Genomic DNA, 16,223 nt, shown 5'->3' on the forward strand with positions numbered 1-16,223 from the left:
ATACCAGCTACTAGAAAGAAAAGTAACTCTATCCCAGCTGAAATCAGGACACGGGGAAAGAGGGCAGGTGGGGAAAGCAGAGCGGCAATGATACGTGGGGCCACTCCAACACTGCCGCCAACCCCAGCACCACGGCAGCATCTTCTGGGACGGAGCCAAAGGGGCTCCCGAACACTGAGCTCTGACAAATGCTCTGCCGAGGCCTGGCAAGCCACCGGGACTTCTCTCTGCCAGCTTGCTAGGCCAGGGCAAGGAATGCCCCGTGCTGCCCAGGGTGGATGCTGGGCCAATCCTCGGACCTTCGCAACAGTAACAGTCACACTAACGGATACCTCCAAGAACAAAGACACATGCGTGTGGATCTATCCATCGCTGAAGGCCCCTATGCCCCAGCCATCCCAGGACAGTAACGGCACTTGCGCACACACACACCCCACCCCCCCAGCAGCTCCCACCCACTCGGGACACAGCTGGGCCACAGGCACAAGCAGCTTGCCCCGACGCCAGCCCCACTCCAGGGCCACTGAGACCCTTCCCTCCCACACAGACAGGCCAAACAGTTCCTCTGTGGCTCTCCTTCCCCAGCACCAGCCACCGCCGCCCGGGGCCCCGTCAGCAGCAGCCAGAGCCCCCCCACCCCACCCCGGAGGCCGGGAAGGCAGCTGGGCCCCAGCAGGCACTCTGAGGAGTCCGCACCGCGCTGGGGGCGGCCGTGAGGCCCAGCTACCCCTCCCAGGAGCGGCCCCGGAGCTGACTCTGCGGAGCTCGGTACCGGCCTCGGCCTCCACCCCCGGAGCCGGGCCAGACCTCATGACGGAAGCGACGACCCCGCCGTCATGGCGGCAGCCACCCCCCGCCCCGTCTCAAAATGGCGCCGGGCGGGCCGGCGGCGGGGGTGCGTCAGGGATCACGTGTATCCCCGCGGCCCAATCCGCGGCGGGCGACGCCAGCGCGGCGGGCAGCGCCTGCGCTAAGATGGCGGACGATAAGGTGAGTGGGGCGGTGCGGCGGGCCGGGCTGGGCCGGGCCGGGCCGGGCCGGGTATGGCATGGCGGGACGGACCCGACCCGACCCGACCCGACCCGACCCGGGGCTGAGGGAGCGCTGGGCTGGTTCCCTGTCCCCGGGCGCTGCCTGGGCGGCCGGTCAGCAGCCTACGTGTCTCCCCTAGGACCCTCTGCCCAAGCTGAAGGACCTCGCCTTCTTGAAGGACCAGCTGGAGAGCCTGCAGCGCAGGGTGGAGGACGAGGTGCACGCTGGCGTGGGGCAGGTAACGCGCTTCCCCCGCCGGTGTGGTGATCCGTGTGTCTTGGGGCGGACCAGTCACCCGTCTTGAGGGAGCTTAGTAAAAAAAAAAAAAAAAATTTTAAAAATCCCCGGGGCACATCCCTGCTCTGCATTCCCTGCACAAGCCCACCCTGCCCCATGGCCTCACTCTTTGCTCTCTTCCTCAGGATGGCTCTCTGCTGGCCTCGCCCTTTCTCAAAGGCTTCCTGGCAGGGTACCTGGTAGCCAAACTTCGCTTCTCGGCCGTCCTGGGATTCGTGGCTGGGACCTGCACAGGAATATATGCTGCTCAGAACTACGCCGTTCCCAATGTTGAAAAGACAGTGCGGGACTATTTCAGTTCACTGAAAAAAGGTCGGGACTAGTGAGGAGCCCTTTGGCAGCAGTGACTGTAGGAACGGTACTCCTTAGTTAGTAGGTGCAGAAGATTCCTAGGGCTTTCAGAGGCACGTCACATACACCATTCTTTTCCACTGGAAAAGGGCTTTACACCACATCATTGTGAGACATCAGCAGGTCTGGTTATGGGGTATTTATTGGAGCATCGTGGCAGCAGTGATCACTCCACTAACCCACAGTAGCTTGGAAGCACCAGCGGCCAATGGTTTGCCAGCTGCCTTTCCCCCTCAGCTCTCTCCCTGTGCCCCTGCAGATTGAAAGGCTGCCTGTGACATGTCATCATGCTCACCACCTGTATGCCCTTCTACTGAGCACACGCTTTGCCCTAGGAACATGCTTTGTGTGGCTTCCTGGGGAGGCTTGTTGTTCTTTTCTTAATGAAAGACAAAACCATTCTCTTCTACTGCATCAGAAATGTAGCAGGTAACATCCTGTTTTAATCAGGCTCATTAAATTGATGGTATTTGGTCTCTTCTTGAATGTTCTAGGGTGCGAGTCTGTCTGGCCTCTCTGCACTGATAGCAGCTCGCCCTTGCTGGCTACCACCTGAAAATGGTAATGTTTGGTAATGCTGCTGGCTCTGCAAACTGGGTGCTCCGGAGGGGACTGTGGGGACTGATGCTGGTCTTGTCTGTAGCCATATACGGCTCTCATGCTCCCCTCCTGACCCAGTGCAAGGTGGACGGGATAATCCCCTTCAGCTCCACATCTGTCGTGGTTCTTGTCGAGCTGACAAAGCTGGTGTTCTCCCTCCTGTTCCTGCTGACCTGGGACCGGGAGCTGCTGGGAGTCGCCGTGTCATGGCACCACATTGTCCCCTTCGCCCTCTCTGCCCTGCTGTATGCTGCCAACAACAACCTGGTGGTTCACATGCAGCTCTTCATGGATCCCAGCACCTACCAGGTCTTGAGTAACTTAAAGATCGTCACCACCGCGCTCCTCTACAGCCTCTTCCTGCACCAAAGACTCAGCATGCGCAAATGGCTGGCTCTTCTCCTGCTGGTGGCTGCTGGGGTGAGCTACAGCTGTGGCGGCCTGCAGGACCCTGGCAGCCCCTCCAAGATGCAGCTGCACATCACGCTGGTGGGCTTGTTGCTGATCTCGGTGTACTGCCTGATATCAGGCTTGTCTGCTGTCTACACAGAAGCCATCCTGAAAACCCAGGCGCTGCCTCTCAGCCTTCAGAACCTCTTCCTTTACTTCTTTGGGGTCCTGCTCAACTTGATCGGCTACTTCTGGAGCAGCGCAGAGGGTGGTTTCTTGGAGGGATTTTCCTCCTGGGTGTTGGTGATTGTGGTCAGCCAGGCCTTGAACGGTTTGATCATGTCCGTGGTCATGAAGCACAGCAGTAACATCACCAGGCTCTTCGTGATCTCCTGCTCTATCCTGGTCAACGCCCTCCTGTCCGTCACCCTCTTCAATCTGCAGCTCACCCTGCTCTTCTTCATTGCCGTCTCGTGCATCGGCCTTGCTGTTCACTTGTACTATGGCGTCACGTAGCTGCTGCCTTCCTGCCTTGCGTGCACCAGGGCAGCTTTTAGTCGTTCCTCAGGGGTATTTAGTGCTTGTGCTGGGGCTGATGTTAGAAGCACAGCAGTGCTTTGGCTGTCGGCCTCCCCGCCCTGGTGTTTGCAGGGAGTTGTTACTGGTGGGTGCATGCACGACTAGCACGGAGCCCCCAGAGGGGAGTGCTGAGAGTGCCCTGTCCCTGTTTCCAGAGGGGAAGCTGGGCCCTGCTCCAGCCTAGCTGGGCTCTGTGCCACAGGGTTCCTGTGCGATCAAGTGTGCCCACCTTCAAGGGTGCGTCCTGACCCCCTTGTTCATGTGGTGTCTCATATTCTCAAGCTGCTTCCCCCATCTTCCCTGCACCAGAGCCTGTAAATGCTCCTACAGCGGTTAGCTCCACTGTGTTGCGAGCTCATCTGTGCGCAGGCAGCCCTGCTGCACAATTGCTGCCAGGCCAGTGTTGGTCTGACACGCTTTCAGCTCCTGTGGATGGTGTTTCCTGCAGCCGTCTGCACAAGGCTGGGTGCTGCTGCCTGGAGAGCCCGGCGCTGTGTCTGGGGGTGTCTCTCCCACCTCTGCAGTTTTCCAGCCCACCCCTTGCACCAGCCCCTGGCTGAAGGGCTGCTGTCCTTAGGCCCCATTTCCCCTTCTTGGACATGGTGTCGCTGTTCTGTGCGGAGCAGATGGGGAATGGGGGGATGTGGGAACTGTTTCACCTGCTCCCCAAAAGGGAGACTGCACCCAAATCTGTACCAATGCTGCAGATAGTGAGTTCCTGGCAGGCAGAAGTCACTGCTGGCTCTGGCCGGGATTATTAAAGTTGCGGTTCAACAGCATGCGTGTGTCTGTCCTCCCTGCAGGAAGGCATCTGTTGTGCTTGGCAGAGGTTTGGGGGCCAGGGGCATGTCCGAGCCTGACAACACTCATTGGTGAAGGGGCACCCACTTTATTCCACATGGCAGCAGCTGGGGAGCCACCGGCCTTCTTACCGTGCCTGCTCTGCTCCTGTTGCAGGGCTGTGCCTGAGCCCACGCTCCTGCAGGCAGGTGCCCAGCAGCAGAGCAGGGTTTTTCCCTTGGGGGCAGAGGGGTGAAGTGCTCCCTCGCTTCTGCCAGGAAGCACCCTCCCTGGGGCCAGGTTTCTTCAGGGAGCAGCTCTCGGCAGGCAGGACAGGAGGCCTTGCCCTGTGGAATGGCTGTAGCTGGGGCCGGCCGGTCGCCTGGCATCCAGGCTGGTGGCTCGCTCCAGGGAGGGGGGGGTTGAGGTGGCAGGGGTCTGCAGGGACCCCATCCTGCCTGCCTGCCAGGGCAGCTGTCCCCGCCACCCTGGGATGCTGGCTCAGGGTGTCTGTGTGGCGGCATCGGCCGAGCCCAGCCATCTGGTGTCCCGCAACCGCTGATTGTGCGCGGCAAGCTCCACGGCGTCCCAGAGCACCTCCTGCAGCAGCACCCGGTGCCTACGGTCCAGGGCTTCCCTCTGCTCCTCTGCCAGGCGCTGCTGGTCCTGAAGCACCTGCAGGGATGCCTGGGGCTACCTGGCACAGCCCTGGCAGCCTGAAGGTGCGTCCCCAGCCCTCCCTGCCAACCTGCAGCAGGTGCTGCCTGCAGGCCTGCATCTCCTGCCGGTGGCTCTGCAGCAAGGCCTCCAGGTCCCACTCGGCTGCCTCCCGCTCCCTCCGTGCTGCCTCCAGGCTCAGGCCCAGCGTGGCCACCTCCTTTTGCCAGCGAACTGCATCCCACTGTGGGGGACAGGGACGAGGACAGGGCAGCTCTGGGGTGTCTTTGCTCCCTGAGGCTACCCTGCCCTGGGAGAGCAGTGCCAGGGAAGGAGAGCCGGGTGCCCACCTCTCTGCTCGCCTCCTGGTCTGGCACTGCCCCATCCCCAAGCTCTCGCTGGAGGAGCAGGCAGTGCTGAGCTCGCAGCCGCTGCCTCTGCGCCTTGGCCAGGGCGTACTGGACCTCCAGGGACGGGCACGGCTGGCGCTGGCTCCCTGCCTGGCAGAGGGCAGAGCAGGCTTGGACAGCATCTGGGGGACCCAGTGCTGCTGGTGCAGAGGGCTGCGGGCCCTGGGCACTGCTCCTTCCCAGGAGCAGCAGGCAGGGACCCAGTGGGCTCCCACTCACTGTGTCACCCCTGGTCATTGGCCACGGCTGTGGTGCTTTGCTCGGTGAGGGCTCCTCTGGCAGACCCTGCCCTGCGCTCGCCGGGGCTTGGCTCTCCCCTCCCCGGCTGCTCTCACCGACACCCAGTCCTGGGTGGGGAAAGAGAAGGAGAATGACCGTGACATGCTGTGACTGAAGAAAGCAGTTTAAATGAAGGACTGAGGCCTCTTCCAGCCCGAGCGAAGCTTTTTCCCACCATGTAAAGTGACGCTCCGTGCCCACATGTCAGCCACCCAGGCGTGGGGTGTGTGCCTGTCCCCACGCTCCCGACCTGCTGGCTCCAGGCTGGCGCTGGTCGGGGGCGTTTGGGTCCCAGGCTGCTGGCCCAGTGCTGTATTTCCTGTGGAGACCCAGTCCTGTGGGAGCAGGAGGAGATGTTATAGGGATGAAGCCAGGATTCAGGGCTTCTCCTGCACCTGGGTTGTCCCTGGATGGGGGGGGGCCGCAGCCTGACCTGTGCCCACCTTGGCACTGGGCTGATGCATCTGGCTTGTCCTGAGCACCTCGGCCGCTGCCTGCTTCTTCTCCCACCCTTGGCTCTTCAGCACCTGGAAAAAGGGGCTGGGGGTCCTTGCTGGGGTGCTGGAGACCTCCAGGCATGGCAAAGCTCCAGAGACACACATCCCACCCCCACTGTCTCCCCCACCCCGGCAGGCAGCCCCCAGCCCCTGCCATCAGTGCCAGACAAGGGTCTTGACACCAGGATGGAGCCCGGACCTCATCCAACCGGAGGGGTATCGGTGCCATCCTGGTCCCATCTGGTGGCCAGGGGCATTCCCCCACCTGCAGCTCCCGCAGGGCTCTCCGCAGCTGGTCCACAGCCATCTTCTGCTCAGGGAGGCCAGCTCCAGCCAGCAGCTCCATCCGCAGCCCTCGGATCTCCCTCCGACGTGCCGCGACCTCTTGCACGGGGTCCCACAACGTGGCTGAGATCGTCTTGGCCAGCCCTTTCACCCGCTTGGCCAGCTGCAGGGCCGCCAGCATCTCTTCTCTGGAGGTGTCTGGGAGAGCAGCAAGCCCTGGGCAGGGGCCACGGGGGTCCACCAACACGGGGACGTCCCAGTGCCTGGCCCAGGGTCGGGGCTGATGGGGATGAGTAAAGCCGGTGTCCAGCTTCCGACGACGGCGGGTATCCCCGGGCAGCACCCAGGGACCAAGTGCCAGGTGTGGGGCGGGATGGGGGGAAACTTCAGGGAGGGGGCACCCCAAAGCAGCGTCCCAGTCCGAGGGGCTACCTGGCAGCGTGACACACAGCAGCAGGAACGTCAGGCTGTTCCCCTCCAGCATCCGCTCGACGATCCAGGGCAAGCAGCCAGTGTCAGGCGGGGGGTGGCTGGCAGCCGGTGCCCTGAATGTGGGGCGAGAGACGCCCCAGGAGAGGGATGAGGGTGGGACCCACGCGTCGGGCAGGCTGAGCCCCGACCCGTGGCAGCCCAAGGATGGGTTGGCCGCTCTGGGAGCAAGCCCACGTCCCCAAGAGGCGGTGGCACCCCCTTGGCTGGTGTGTCAGGGTCCCTCCTGCTTCACCTCCGGGTACCAAATCCCCCCCAGCCCCACGGCAGGCACCGCGGGGGTGCCCGAGGGGACGTGGCCCAGCCCCGGTGCAGAGGTGCAGCTGCAGTACGTACGGCTCGGGGCAGGGCCCAATGGCCCCACCGGGTGCCAGGATCCTGAGGGCCGAGCGCCGGTGCCTGCCGCCCTCCAGCTCCCGCTCCACGGTGAGAGTGAAGAGGCTGCCGGCACTAGGGAGAGGCCAGCGCAAGAGTGGGGCTGTAGCAGTGCCCGGAGCCAGCCCCAGTGCCCCGTGGCCCAATCCTTCCCGACCCTGTGGGATGTCTGCCGAATCCCTCACCCCTGCGTGGCTGAGCACCCGTCTGCGGGGGGCTGCTGTGCACACCCCTGGAACAGTGCCGGGATGGCACCCAGCCCCCACGTGTAGACGCTGATGGCAGCTTGGGCATCGGGCACGGCAATTTCTGTTGCCTCCTCCACAATCCTGGAAGCAGAGGGAGACAAGAGCGAGTGAGGACGGCCATGTCCACCCACCTCCTGCATGCCTGGGTTCCCTGAGGGATACCCCTGGCCATCCTCTGGCTGGGCACCATGCTCCCTGCCCAGCCCCACGCTTGATGTTGGGGTACCAGCCCCCCCAGGAGTACCTGCCCGACCATGGAGCATCAGGTACCTACAGGCCCAGGGGTGCAACATCCATCACTTGCAGGGCTCGGCTGTTAGGACGGAGCAGGTCCCAGGCTTTGTCATGGGCGCAGACCTGGAATGGGGCTGCGTTAGGCAGAGGGGCAGAAAGAGGGGGCTGCTGGCATCCCACACTCACTGGGGACGTAGGCTGTCCGTGGCCATGCACAGATAAGGCTGAGAAGGGAGAGATCTCAGGGTCACTCCCAGGTTTTTCAGCCCCGGGGCCAGGGAAAGGCAGAGTCCTGGGAACGTCCAAGTCCTGTGTGGAGATCGGCAAGTCCCTGGCAGCATCCCGGAGCCAAAGGGCAGGGCCCAGCCCGGTGGCAGGAGCTGGCATCGCTCTTGTGCCAACCAAGGACACACCAGAGGGACCTTCAGGCCACAGGGAGCAGTGGCTGGCAGGAAAAGCCCAGCCTTGAGGTGGGCAGGAAGGTGTTAGAGGGCTCCTCTGTTCCCACCATGCTGCTGGAGCCTGGGAGACACCCCGTTGGCAGCCAAGGCTTCCCATGCCTGGGAAGTCCTGCGAAAAGGTGAGAAAACCTGGGATCCAAAGGTCTCCAGTCCCCGGTCACCCTCCAGCATAGGGGACTGGATTCCAGTACTGGGGCAATATATGCCCCTTGGCACAGCAGGGTCTGGCCAGTTGCAGAGAGGGAAGGGGAGCCCCCACCCCAGGGCATCGTGGCCAGCCCTGCTCCTACCCTACCTGGACCAGGCTGACAGTTTGCAGGCTCTGCGCATCGCCCCCCAAAGCCTCCAGTTCTTGGAAGATGGTGTCAATCACCTGGGGACAAGCTGGTCAAGCTGGGAGCCATTGGTTCTTGGCACCCATGGCTGGGTCTCACACCCATACCAGCAGGACTGGGGTCAGCTGGACAACCCAGGAGCCCAGCACTGTGCAGTTGCACTGTCACCTCTCCCCTGCCATGCCCTGTGCCCTCACCTGCCAGATGATGCTCTGGAAGGGTAGCTGGGTCCCAGGGCCATGGGGGTCCCACAGCAGAAGGGACATGCTGTAGCCAAGGGGAACCAGGGCCAGCTGTGGTCTTGCCAACTCCAGGACCTTCTCCTGGGAGGAGAGATGTAGCCAGCAGAGTAGGGATGGCATGGCACAGCCAGCATGGCACAGCCAGCATGGCCTGGCACAGACAGCACAGTGCAGATGGCCAGCACAGAGGGCATTGGCATGGATCGGGCCCAGCACAAGACTGATGGTATGACACGGGTAGCACAGCACAGATAGCCCAGTATGGATGGCACAGCGTAGATGCACAGCATACATGGCATGACATGGCACAGATGGCATGGCACAGTGGTGCACAGCACACCAGAGAGAGCACGGCACGGGCAGTAAGGCACAGACAGCATGGCAGCCACGGCACAGCACCCAAGAGGAAACGGGGAAGGGGTGAGAAACACCAGCAGACCCACACATAGGACCAAGCCCCAGGTCCCCAGCACTGCCTGTACACCTGAGGAGCTGGCAGCGGTGCCCAGTGCCCCCGGGACCACAGCTGGGTGCCCCAGCCCACAGCTTGGGCCAGCATGTCCCTGGCTTATCTGGCTGGGGACAGGGGCGCAGAAGAAGGATACCTGTCCTGCATCCAAGTGGAAGACATCATCAATAGTCAAGAAGCTGTCCTGGCACAAGGGAGGGAGGGTGATAATGTTCAGCTTTCCCCCATCCCAGTATGACCAGTGCAGGGTAAAGGAGGGACCGGGCACAGTGGGATGGAGATGGCAGGGGTGGCTTAGAGAGCCTGGCACAGGCAGGGGTGGGGGGAGACCCCCCTCCCTTCCCCTGCAATCTAGTATTCCCCAGGAGCCCCCCACAAGAGAGGGGCCCATAGAGGTGTAGGGCAGGATCAGCCCAAGACCTCAGCACCCATCAGGGTCCCGAGCGTGGCAGGTAGCTGGGGCAGAGCCCCCTGCTCCTGTCTGGTTCCCCAGGGACTCTGTCCCCTTGATGCCCATGTCCCTGTCACTCTCACCTGGACCTCCTTCCCAGCGAAGAGAAGCTGCAGGGGGTCTTCACTGCTGGCCACCCAGCTTTCCCCCGGCCCTGAAAACACTGAGCGTGGGGTGGTGCGCGAGGGGGGGGTGTCATCCCCACCTACCCCAGCTCTGTTCCCTCCACCCCGCAGCCTGGGGCCACGTCGTTCCAGAGCCCTCCCGCTACGACCACGGTGCTCAGAGCCACCAGGGTGGGGAGGACACCCCCTCCCCACCACCACTGCCCAGGCCAGGCCCACCAGCGTGGCCAGCGGTCCCAGTGCCACCACGGCTGTGGCTCTGCCCCAGCCCAGTTCCCTGACATGGGGGTTTAGGCTGAAGGCACTGGGACGCTGCAGGTGTCCTGAGCCCCAGCTCTACCTTCTGCCTGGTGGAGTCCCACGGCTGTTCGTACACAGATATCCTGCTCAGCCTGCTGGGACACAGGACGGAGGGGGAATGAGCCGGGTCCAGCTCCACGCACCCAGCACCTGCGAGGAGCTGGATGAGCCCCTGGGGAGCTGGGCAGCGCCCGGCTATGCTGCACTGAAGGCAGGGGACAGATCCCTCCAAACCACCCTGTGATGTCCCCCACGATGGCACTCACCTTCCTGGCGTCCATGGCCAGCTCAGTAGCAGCAGCCCTTGAGCTGCTGTTTCAGACAGGACAGGGGATGGGGTTACACGGGGGGATCCTGTTCCCTTGCATTATTAATGGATGTCAGGCACAGTTGCGTGGGCAGAGCCGGGCAGAGCCAGGCCCAACGCAGAGGCACCATGTTCTGGAGGCTGAGCCCTGCTGGCCAAGGAGTCAGTGGGACCGTGGGAGGCAAGTGGGCATCTGGACCCACTCGCACCATTGGCGTGCTCCTGGCTCCAAGAGGGACATCTTTGCAAGCCAGGGACGGGAGATGAGGGACCTTGGACTATCATGAAGGTTTTCTAGACACAAGAAGCAACCACAAACCACAGAATCACATTTATTGGAGATCAGTCATACCAAGCAAGCACAGAAGGAAATGCTGATGCTGAGGATCTCTGTGGTCTGTGGAAATGCAGACTGTGGGAGACAGAAGAGAGGTCCCAGGACAGCCCCTGTGCCTTGCATTTGGACAGGACCAGGCACAATGAGGAGATGCACACGCATCCCTCCGTCTGCCACCATTCCCCCTATAGAATGAGATTACAACGCTGCCCCTGCCTCCCTGAGCCCCTGCCTGCCCAAATGTCTTCAGGCGTGAGGGTGATGCCAGGCTGGACATGAGCCATCATTGCAAATATGGAGCAAGCAGCACCTGGGGCTCCATCAGGAGCAGAGCAAGGGGTGGGGTTGTGCTTCACGTGGGTGCTGCTAAGGGAAAGCAAATCCTAGGGTTCTGGGACACAGGGATTTCTCCTTCCTCATCCATTAGACAGCAGCTGCTGCTCCCTATTCTCAGGTCCAGCCAGTAGCAAGGCTGAGCACCAATCTCCAAGATGCAAATGCAGACACGTAGTGTCCACACGGGTCAACACAAGCTGAGCAGTGCCTTTACCTGCACCCATCTAACCACCAACGGTGCTCCCACGAACACAAGCACACAGGCAGCACAGCCCCATCCCTCTCCAGCTGCTCAGGGGTGATGTGGGCTGGTGGCACAATCCCACACCCCCACCCTCTACCCACAGGCAGGTGCACACCCATGTGCCCTCAAACACGCAACAGATCCCAAATCCATCACAGATCCATGGCTGGACCCAAGGCCCTGTTTAGCCACTCTCCAGCTCCAGCCTTGGGTTTTTCCACACTCTGGTTTCCCACCCACTGGCTAGTCCCAGCCTGTGTTTGCTCACAGATCACACGTGCACAAACAGAATAGAGAGTGAGGTGACATAGAAAATACCTAGGAATGGATTTTAATGAGAAGGCAGGACAGACCATGGGGACAAAGCACAGGGCTTTGCCAGGTGAGTGTGGCCTACCTACCACCGGCCCCCTTCTTCCCCGTCCCCATTTTCCCATGCTTGTTCCTTCCCTACCCACCCACCATGACCCTCCCTTTAATGCTTTCCATAAACATTCCCAGTAAGTTTTGCCTTCCCCCAGTCTCCCTCAGTATCCCATAGTCAATTTTCTCTTTCCTATGAGACATTTTCTGAATAACCCAGAACAAATCCGTTTTCTTCCTACCAGTTAAAAAGTTTCTGGGTGAACCTCTTCAAGGTCACACTTGAGGGGTTTGTCCACCAGTGCCTTGAGAGCTCAGGTCTTGGTTGCTGTTTGTGTTACCTCCTGCTTGTTAGTGTTTGCGTATAGGGATGTTTAATTTATTCATTTTCCTGTCTTTTGTGGTTTTTCTCTTATGCTAAATAGCAGTTAGGCAGACATCCTCACAACTCAGGTATCCTCACAGCCATGCCCAGCCATAGCCCCAGGTGAGGAGAGGTGGAGGATCAGCAAAGGGGCCACGGGGGCTGCAAGAACAGCTGGGCTGGGGGGCACAGGGCTACAAGGAGGGGCAGGGGGGGGCTCTGCGTGGGGACCACCAGACCCCAGTGAGGCTTGGGGCATCTGAGCACCACCTGCAGCGGTGCAAATATGATGGAGCTGAACATCTCTTGTTCAGGGCAGATGATATCACAGGGGCAATGGGTGCCTGTTGGGGCTTGGGGAGTTAGAGCTGGCCATAAGGAGAACCCCTCTGGGAGGATGCAGCCCCGGGACAGAGCATGGCAAGGAGCTTTGCTTGGGGGTTCGCCTAAAACTTGGACAGGCAGAGCTACAGCCACTGTGGGATAATGCTGGGGACAGTCCTGCTCCACAGGGGAGCCTGGACTGGGGACATCAAGACAGCCCCTCACCAGAACTTGGGGGTCCTGTGAGTCTTCCCACAGAGATCCTGGCATTGCGGCCCCTGGGGCTGAGCCCCTGTGGGGAAGCACTGGTGGGAACGGTCACACATCCCCTTCACACTTTGCGGCAGGGCCGGGCGAGCCCAGGCCTGGATCTGACCAGGCAGACGGCCCCGGCTACCCCAAGCAGGGCGAGGGCAACGCAGACAGGGGCAATCACTGCAGCACTGTTACACTGCAGCACCGAGACCGGCACGTCCTTCACCAGCCTGCCCTGGTAGTGAGGTGGGGAGTGACACATGTAGTCCTGGGGCCAGCCCTGCCCAAGGTGCCCCATGCCCGCCAGCGCCTGGACCCCCCCGGCCCCGGAGCACGAGCAGTTGTAGGGGTTGCCGGCCGCAGCCACATCCCACAGGCGCCCCAGGAGCTTCACCTCATCCCATGGCAGCTCTGTGATCAAGTTGTTGTCCAGGTGGAGGGTCTCCAACATGGGGCAATTCCTGATGGAGGGGGAAGCCTGCAGCATGTTTTGGCTCAGGAAGAGCTTCTTCAGGGAGCTAAGGGAGATGTCTACAGTATGGAGGTGGTTGCAGCCCATGTCCAACACTTCTAGACTGGGAGGCAGAGGTGTGAGGACTTTATCCAAGCCAGTGTCGGACAAGTTAAAAATTCGGAGGGACGCTGGCCACTGGCAGGAGGAGGACAGGTCTGCCATGAGCTTGTTCTGGCTGAGATCTAGATGCTGGAGCTCAGGCAGCAGCTGCACGCTTTCACACACGCTGTGGTAGGATGTCAGGTTGTTGCGTTGCAGACTCAGTACCTGAAGCTGAGGGAAAGCCCCCTTGCAGAAGGCGAGCATCAAGCTCTCATCCCCAACGCTGTTTTGTGCCATGTCCAGGGAGCGCAGAGCTCTGAACACCCTTCCGATGCCACAGGGCAGGGTGGTGACATGGGAGCCGGTGACAGCCAGCTCCTGCAGGGTCTCCAGCCAGCTGCTTAGACTAGAGAAGTCCTGCTCACGGCCTGTCAGCGGGGCAGATGTCACGTTGTGGAAGTGCAGGGACAATATGGGCAAGTCCTGGCGGGCCATTTCATCCCAGTTGCCTCTCCCCTCGAAAATGCAGCGCTCAAACACCAGCTCCTGCACCTGGGTGTAGGAGAAGAGCCTCAGGACTCGGGCAAGGAGTATCTCAGGCACCAGGAGATCACCAAAAATTATTTTCCTGATGACAAGGGAGCCCAGCATTTCAATGGCAGAGGGGTCCAGGTTGCCGATTGGGAAGGCTATGTATCTCTCCAGCTCTCCCCCCAAAAACTCCACAACAGAGGCTGGGAGGCACTGGATGATGCTGCTTACGCTTTCCTGGGACAGGTTATAGCACACACAGTGCTCCTGAGTGCGATTGAAGAAACACCTGCCTTCTGCCTCCAACAGCCCCAGCCCCAGGAGGAGGAGAGCAGCCACATTCATGGTGAACAACCTAGAAATGAGGAGAGCAATGGTGAAAGGCTGAGGAGACCTTTCAGATCCAGCCAACTGGAGGGCTGGCTTGGGCAGGTTCGGCCCCAGAGAGCCGCCCCCCGGGCAGATGGCGCTGCCCTTGTCCCTCCTGCCCAACTGCCCTTTGTGTGGGTCCAGCGCACCCCACCAGCACCCGCCTGGCTACTCAGCCATGACTCGGGGCAAAGCTCAAATCACCAGTGAAACACCCAAAAGCTACACCTGTGCCACCCGCTCCTCAGCGGGGAGTCGGTAGCAGTGGTCTCACCCCACCCCAAAAGCAGGGTTTCAGCGAAGCAGGGTGGCTCCTCCTGAGGCAGCAGCTACCGGGCTCTGCGCTTTCTGGCCTGGGCTGCTTTGCTGCAGACTCCCATTCCTAAGCGACCAGGAAATCTCACGGATCAGGAGAAACTAGAAATGTTGAGTTACAGACTGTGAAGTCAGCTATATCAGTCTGACCGCAGGATGGGAGAGCCACAGCTCTGTTTGTTTCTCTGCATGGTGCACTCTGTAATCTGGGGCAGGAAATTGCAACAGAGGGCTTCATATTTTCCTTTTTCTCACTCAGAGATTTGATTCATTACCAGCCTCCAAGAGGATGGTAGAAAATAATTTCTGAGGGTCTGTATGCATCTCTGTCAGCTCGGAGTATTGTTTTGCTGTCCAGCTGACGGGAGACTCTTATAAAACAGATCGCAGAAAAGCAGCAAGCAAAGATTAAAGGCTCCTAAGAATGTGCTGACTTAGCTCTGTCTGAGCACCCAGACGGGGCAGTGGCGAGGAGTCTTTGGGGGTCTCCAGTCCAACCTCCTGCTTCCAGCAGGTCTGTTGCTGGCTCTAGCCCGGATCAGCCACAGCTTTTTCTGGCTGCGTCTCAAAAATCTCCCAGGATGGAGCTCTCTGCGCTGTCGCGGGGCTGCACCACCCTCCCGGGGAGAAGCTCTCCTCCAGCACTTAGGTGAAGTCTCCCTCACTGGGGGGGGGCAGCACGAAGCGGGGTGGGTTTGTCCAGTGACTCACCAGGCAACTCACACGGAAATGTTTCCTTGCCCCACAGCTGCTTCCTCTAGCTGCTGCCAACTCTACGGCTTAGGTGCCAAAGGCTCTGCAAGTGCTTGGCTCTCTCCGGCGCCTGAACCTCCCCTGCCTCCAGCCAGATGAGACCTCAGTGCCTGCAGGTGTCTTCCAGCTGCCGTTGGTGCTTCCGCAGCCTGTCCTGCCTGTGTGTAGATCCACGTGTTCGGGGCTGATGGGCACCTCGAGGCAGGCTCCCGCGCGCTGCCCTCGCTCCCGCTGCGTGACTTCCTAAGCAGGACAGGGCTGGCTGTGCCACAGGAAGCAACGCTCCACGCAGCAGCCGCCCAAGTCACTTCTGCTTCGCTTCCCTGCAGCAAGGGACTCTTGCGGCTGCCCACGGCCATGGGCTGGGAACGGTTTTGGTCCGAGTGCCAGTTCTGCTTACTTTCCTAGGAAGGATGAGGGAAGAGAGTGCTGTCAAGGTGCCCTAAATGCACTCTCGGGACCAGTCCAAACACACCTTTGCTTCCAGATGCTCTGGGCTTGCTGTGCCTTGGAGCCCACTGGGTGCTGAGCACCCTGCACAAGGCAATGCAGAAGGGTATGGGACTGTCATACCCAGTATCCAGACCATCCCCAGATGGCTGTGTCCCATGTAGGGGGGGGACAGGACAAATTCCCATCTGCTGTGTGCACAGCCCAATGCTGCAAAGGGCACTTCTTCACCCAAGCTCGGCTTCCTCGGCAAGATAGCTACTAGGCTTGGCCGAGGAACTCAAATCACTTGCCCCATGCTCCTTTGGCAGCTGGTGGCTGTGCCTGCACCAAGATGTTAACGCTCTCCGTCAGCGAGCAGAGACCACCAGGCATTTGGAAAGATCTGTCAGGGATTTTTTCTTCCCTGGGGATTTCTCTGCCTATGTTGGTTTCAGAAAGGCAACAAAACTGCACAGCTAGAAGATGCAATTCCCAGTTTGTTGTTAATGCGGCATTACAGAGAGACACTATCAGTGCGACAACAGCTGGGGCCAGAGCTGCCTGTCCCACACACTCTGCTGCTGGGGTGGGTGAAGGGAAAGTCTCCTTTTGGTTGTGTGAAATATATTCACCTGATTCGTGTCAATATAAAACAATGCTAGGGCCGCATGGTGAAATGTGACCCTCTCTGCAAATGTAATCTTTAACCGTTTTGCTTGATCTTGTATAACCATAGGCCTAAGGGAAGTAGGAGAGTATGTATATAGTTCTTGCTTCCTGCAAAAGCCATATAACAGTAGGAAATTATGAAAGCTGGAAATGAAATAAAATCAGACATCAAGTAGAAATTG

General features: G+C 60.3%; 4 protein-coding genes across 9 annotated transcripts; 2 read left to right on the plus strand and 2 right to left on the minus strand.

The window, feature by feature from the left end:
• Positions 1-868: 868 nt before the first annotated feature.
• LOC115334321 (SLC35A4 upstream open reading frame protein-like) lies at positions 869-2,166 on the plus strand. Its single transcript, XM_029998398.2, has 3 exons — positions 869-990; positions 1,172-1,270; positions 1,455-2,166. Exons 1-3 carry the CDS (start codon positions 976-978, stop codon positions 1,650-1,652), a joined length of 312 nt encoding a protein of 103 aa, XP_029854258.2. The 5' UTR covers positions 869-975; the 3' UTR covers positions 1,653-2,166.
• Positions 1,497-4,028, plus strand: SLC35A4 (solute carrier family 35 member A4). The gene is made up of 2 exons (XM_029998397.1): positions 1,497-1,641; positions 2,175-4,028. The coding sequence occupies exon 2, from the start codon at positions 2,239-2,241 to the stop codon at positions 3,184-3,186; it is 948 nt and encodes a 315-aa protein (XP_029854257.1). The 5' UTR covers positions 1,497-1,641; positions 2,175-2,238; the 3' UTR covers positions 3,187-4,028.
• An 87-nt stretch (positions 4,029-4,115) lies between these two features.
• LOC115334318 (nascent polypeptide-associated complex subunit alpha, muscle-specific form) lies at positions 4,116-10,180 on the minus strand. 5 transcript variants are annotated; one of them, XM_041119352.1, is made up of 13 exons: positions 10,153-10,180; positions 9,927-9,978; positions 9,545-9,615; positions 9,147-9,194; positions 8,497-8,622; positions 8,260-8,337; positions 7,544-7,626; positions 7,207-7,350; positions 6,983-7,096; positions 6,138-6,702; positions 5,819-5,902; positions 5,551-5,710; positions 4,116-5,443 (listed from the first exon to the last, which is right to left on the minus strand). In XM_041119352.1, exons 1-13 carry the CDS (start codon positions 10,165-10,167, stop codon positions 4,116-4,118), a joined length of 2,868 nt encoding a protein of 955 aa, XP_040975286.1. In that variant the 5' UTR covers positions 10,168-10,180. The 5 variants fall into 5 exon arrangements, with proteins under 5 accessions (XP_040975286.1, XP_040975288.1, XP_040975287.1 ...); XM_041119355.1 differs by lacking the exons at positions 8,260-8,337; positions 8,497-8,622; positions 9,147-9,194; ... (1 more) ...; positions 9,927-9,978; positions 10,153-10,180 and having other exon boundaries at positions 4,430-4,704; positions 4,778-4,930; positions 5,037-5,443; positions 7,544-8,246; XM_041119354.1 differs by lacking the exons at positions 8,260-8,337; positions 8,497-8,622; positions 9,147-9,194; ... (1 more) ...; positions 9,927-9,978; positions 10,153-10,180 and having other exon boundaries at positions 6,138-6,355; positions 6,590-6,702; positions 7,544-8,246.
• Positions 10,181-10,509: 329 nt separating this feature from the next.
• Positions 10,510-15,983, minus strand: LOC115334361 (toll-like receptor 2). Of its 2 annotated transcripts, none has more exons than XM_029998473.2 (2): positions 14,911-15,983; positions 10,510-13,858 (listed from the first exon to the last, which is right to left on the minus strand). In XM_029998473.2, the coding sequence occupies exon 2, from the start codon at positions 13,846-13,848 to the stop codon at positions 12,493-12,495; it is 1,356 nt and encodes a 451-aa protein (XP_029854333.1). In that variant the 5' UTR covers positions 13,849-13,858; positions 14,911-15,983; the 3' UTR covers positions 10,510-12,492. The 2 variants fall into 2 exon arrangements, with proteins under 2 accessions (XP_029854333.1, XP_029854332.1); XM_029998472.2 differs by having other exon boundaries at positions 14,899-15,983.
• Between the last annotated feature and the right edge of the window lie 240 nt (positions 15,984-16,223).

Source organism: Aquila chrysaetos, chromosome 22, assembly GCF_900496995.4.
Source record: "Aquila chrysaetos chrysaetos chromosome 22, bAquChr1.4, whole genome shotgun sequence".
NCBI lineage: Eukaryota > Metazoa > Chordata > Aves > Accipitriformes > Accipitridae > Aquila > Aquila chrysaetos.

What these genes read in the sequence shown, in the direction of transcription:
- LOC115334361 (XM_029998473.2), bottom strand. Translation starts at nt 13,848, where the DNA reads ATGAATGTGGCTGCTCTCCTCCTCCTGGGGCTGGGGCTGTTGGAGGCA.
- SLC35A4 (XM_029998397.1), top strand. Translation starts at nt 2,239, where the DNA reads ATGGTAATGTTTGGTAATGCTGCTGGCTCTGCAAACTGGGTGCTCCGG.
- LOC115334321 (XM_029998398.2), top strand. An exon ending in TGCACGCTGGCGTGGGGCAG is followed by an intron (nt 1,271 to 1,454) that starts GTAACGCGCTTC and finishes TCTCTTCCTCAG; the next exon opens with GATGGCTCTCTGCTGGCCTC.
- LOC115334318 (XM_041119351.1), bottom strand. Translation starts at nt 8,061, where the DNA reads ATGGGAAGCCTTGGCTGCCAACGGGGTGTCTCCCAGGCTCCAGCAGCA. An exon ending in GAGCCCTGCGGGAGCTGCAG is followed by an intron (nt 5,903 to 6,137) that starts GTGGGGGAATGC and finishes CCCTTTTTCCAG; the next exon opens with GTGCTGAAGAGCCAAGGGTG. An exon ending in ACGGAGCGTCACTTTACATG is followed by an intron (nt 5,444 to 5,550) that starts GTGGGAAAAAGC and finishes TTCCCCACCCAG; the next exon opens with GACTGGGTGTCGGTGAGAGC.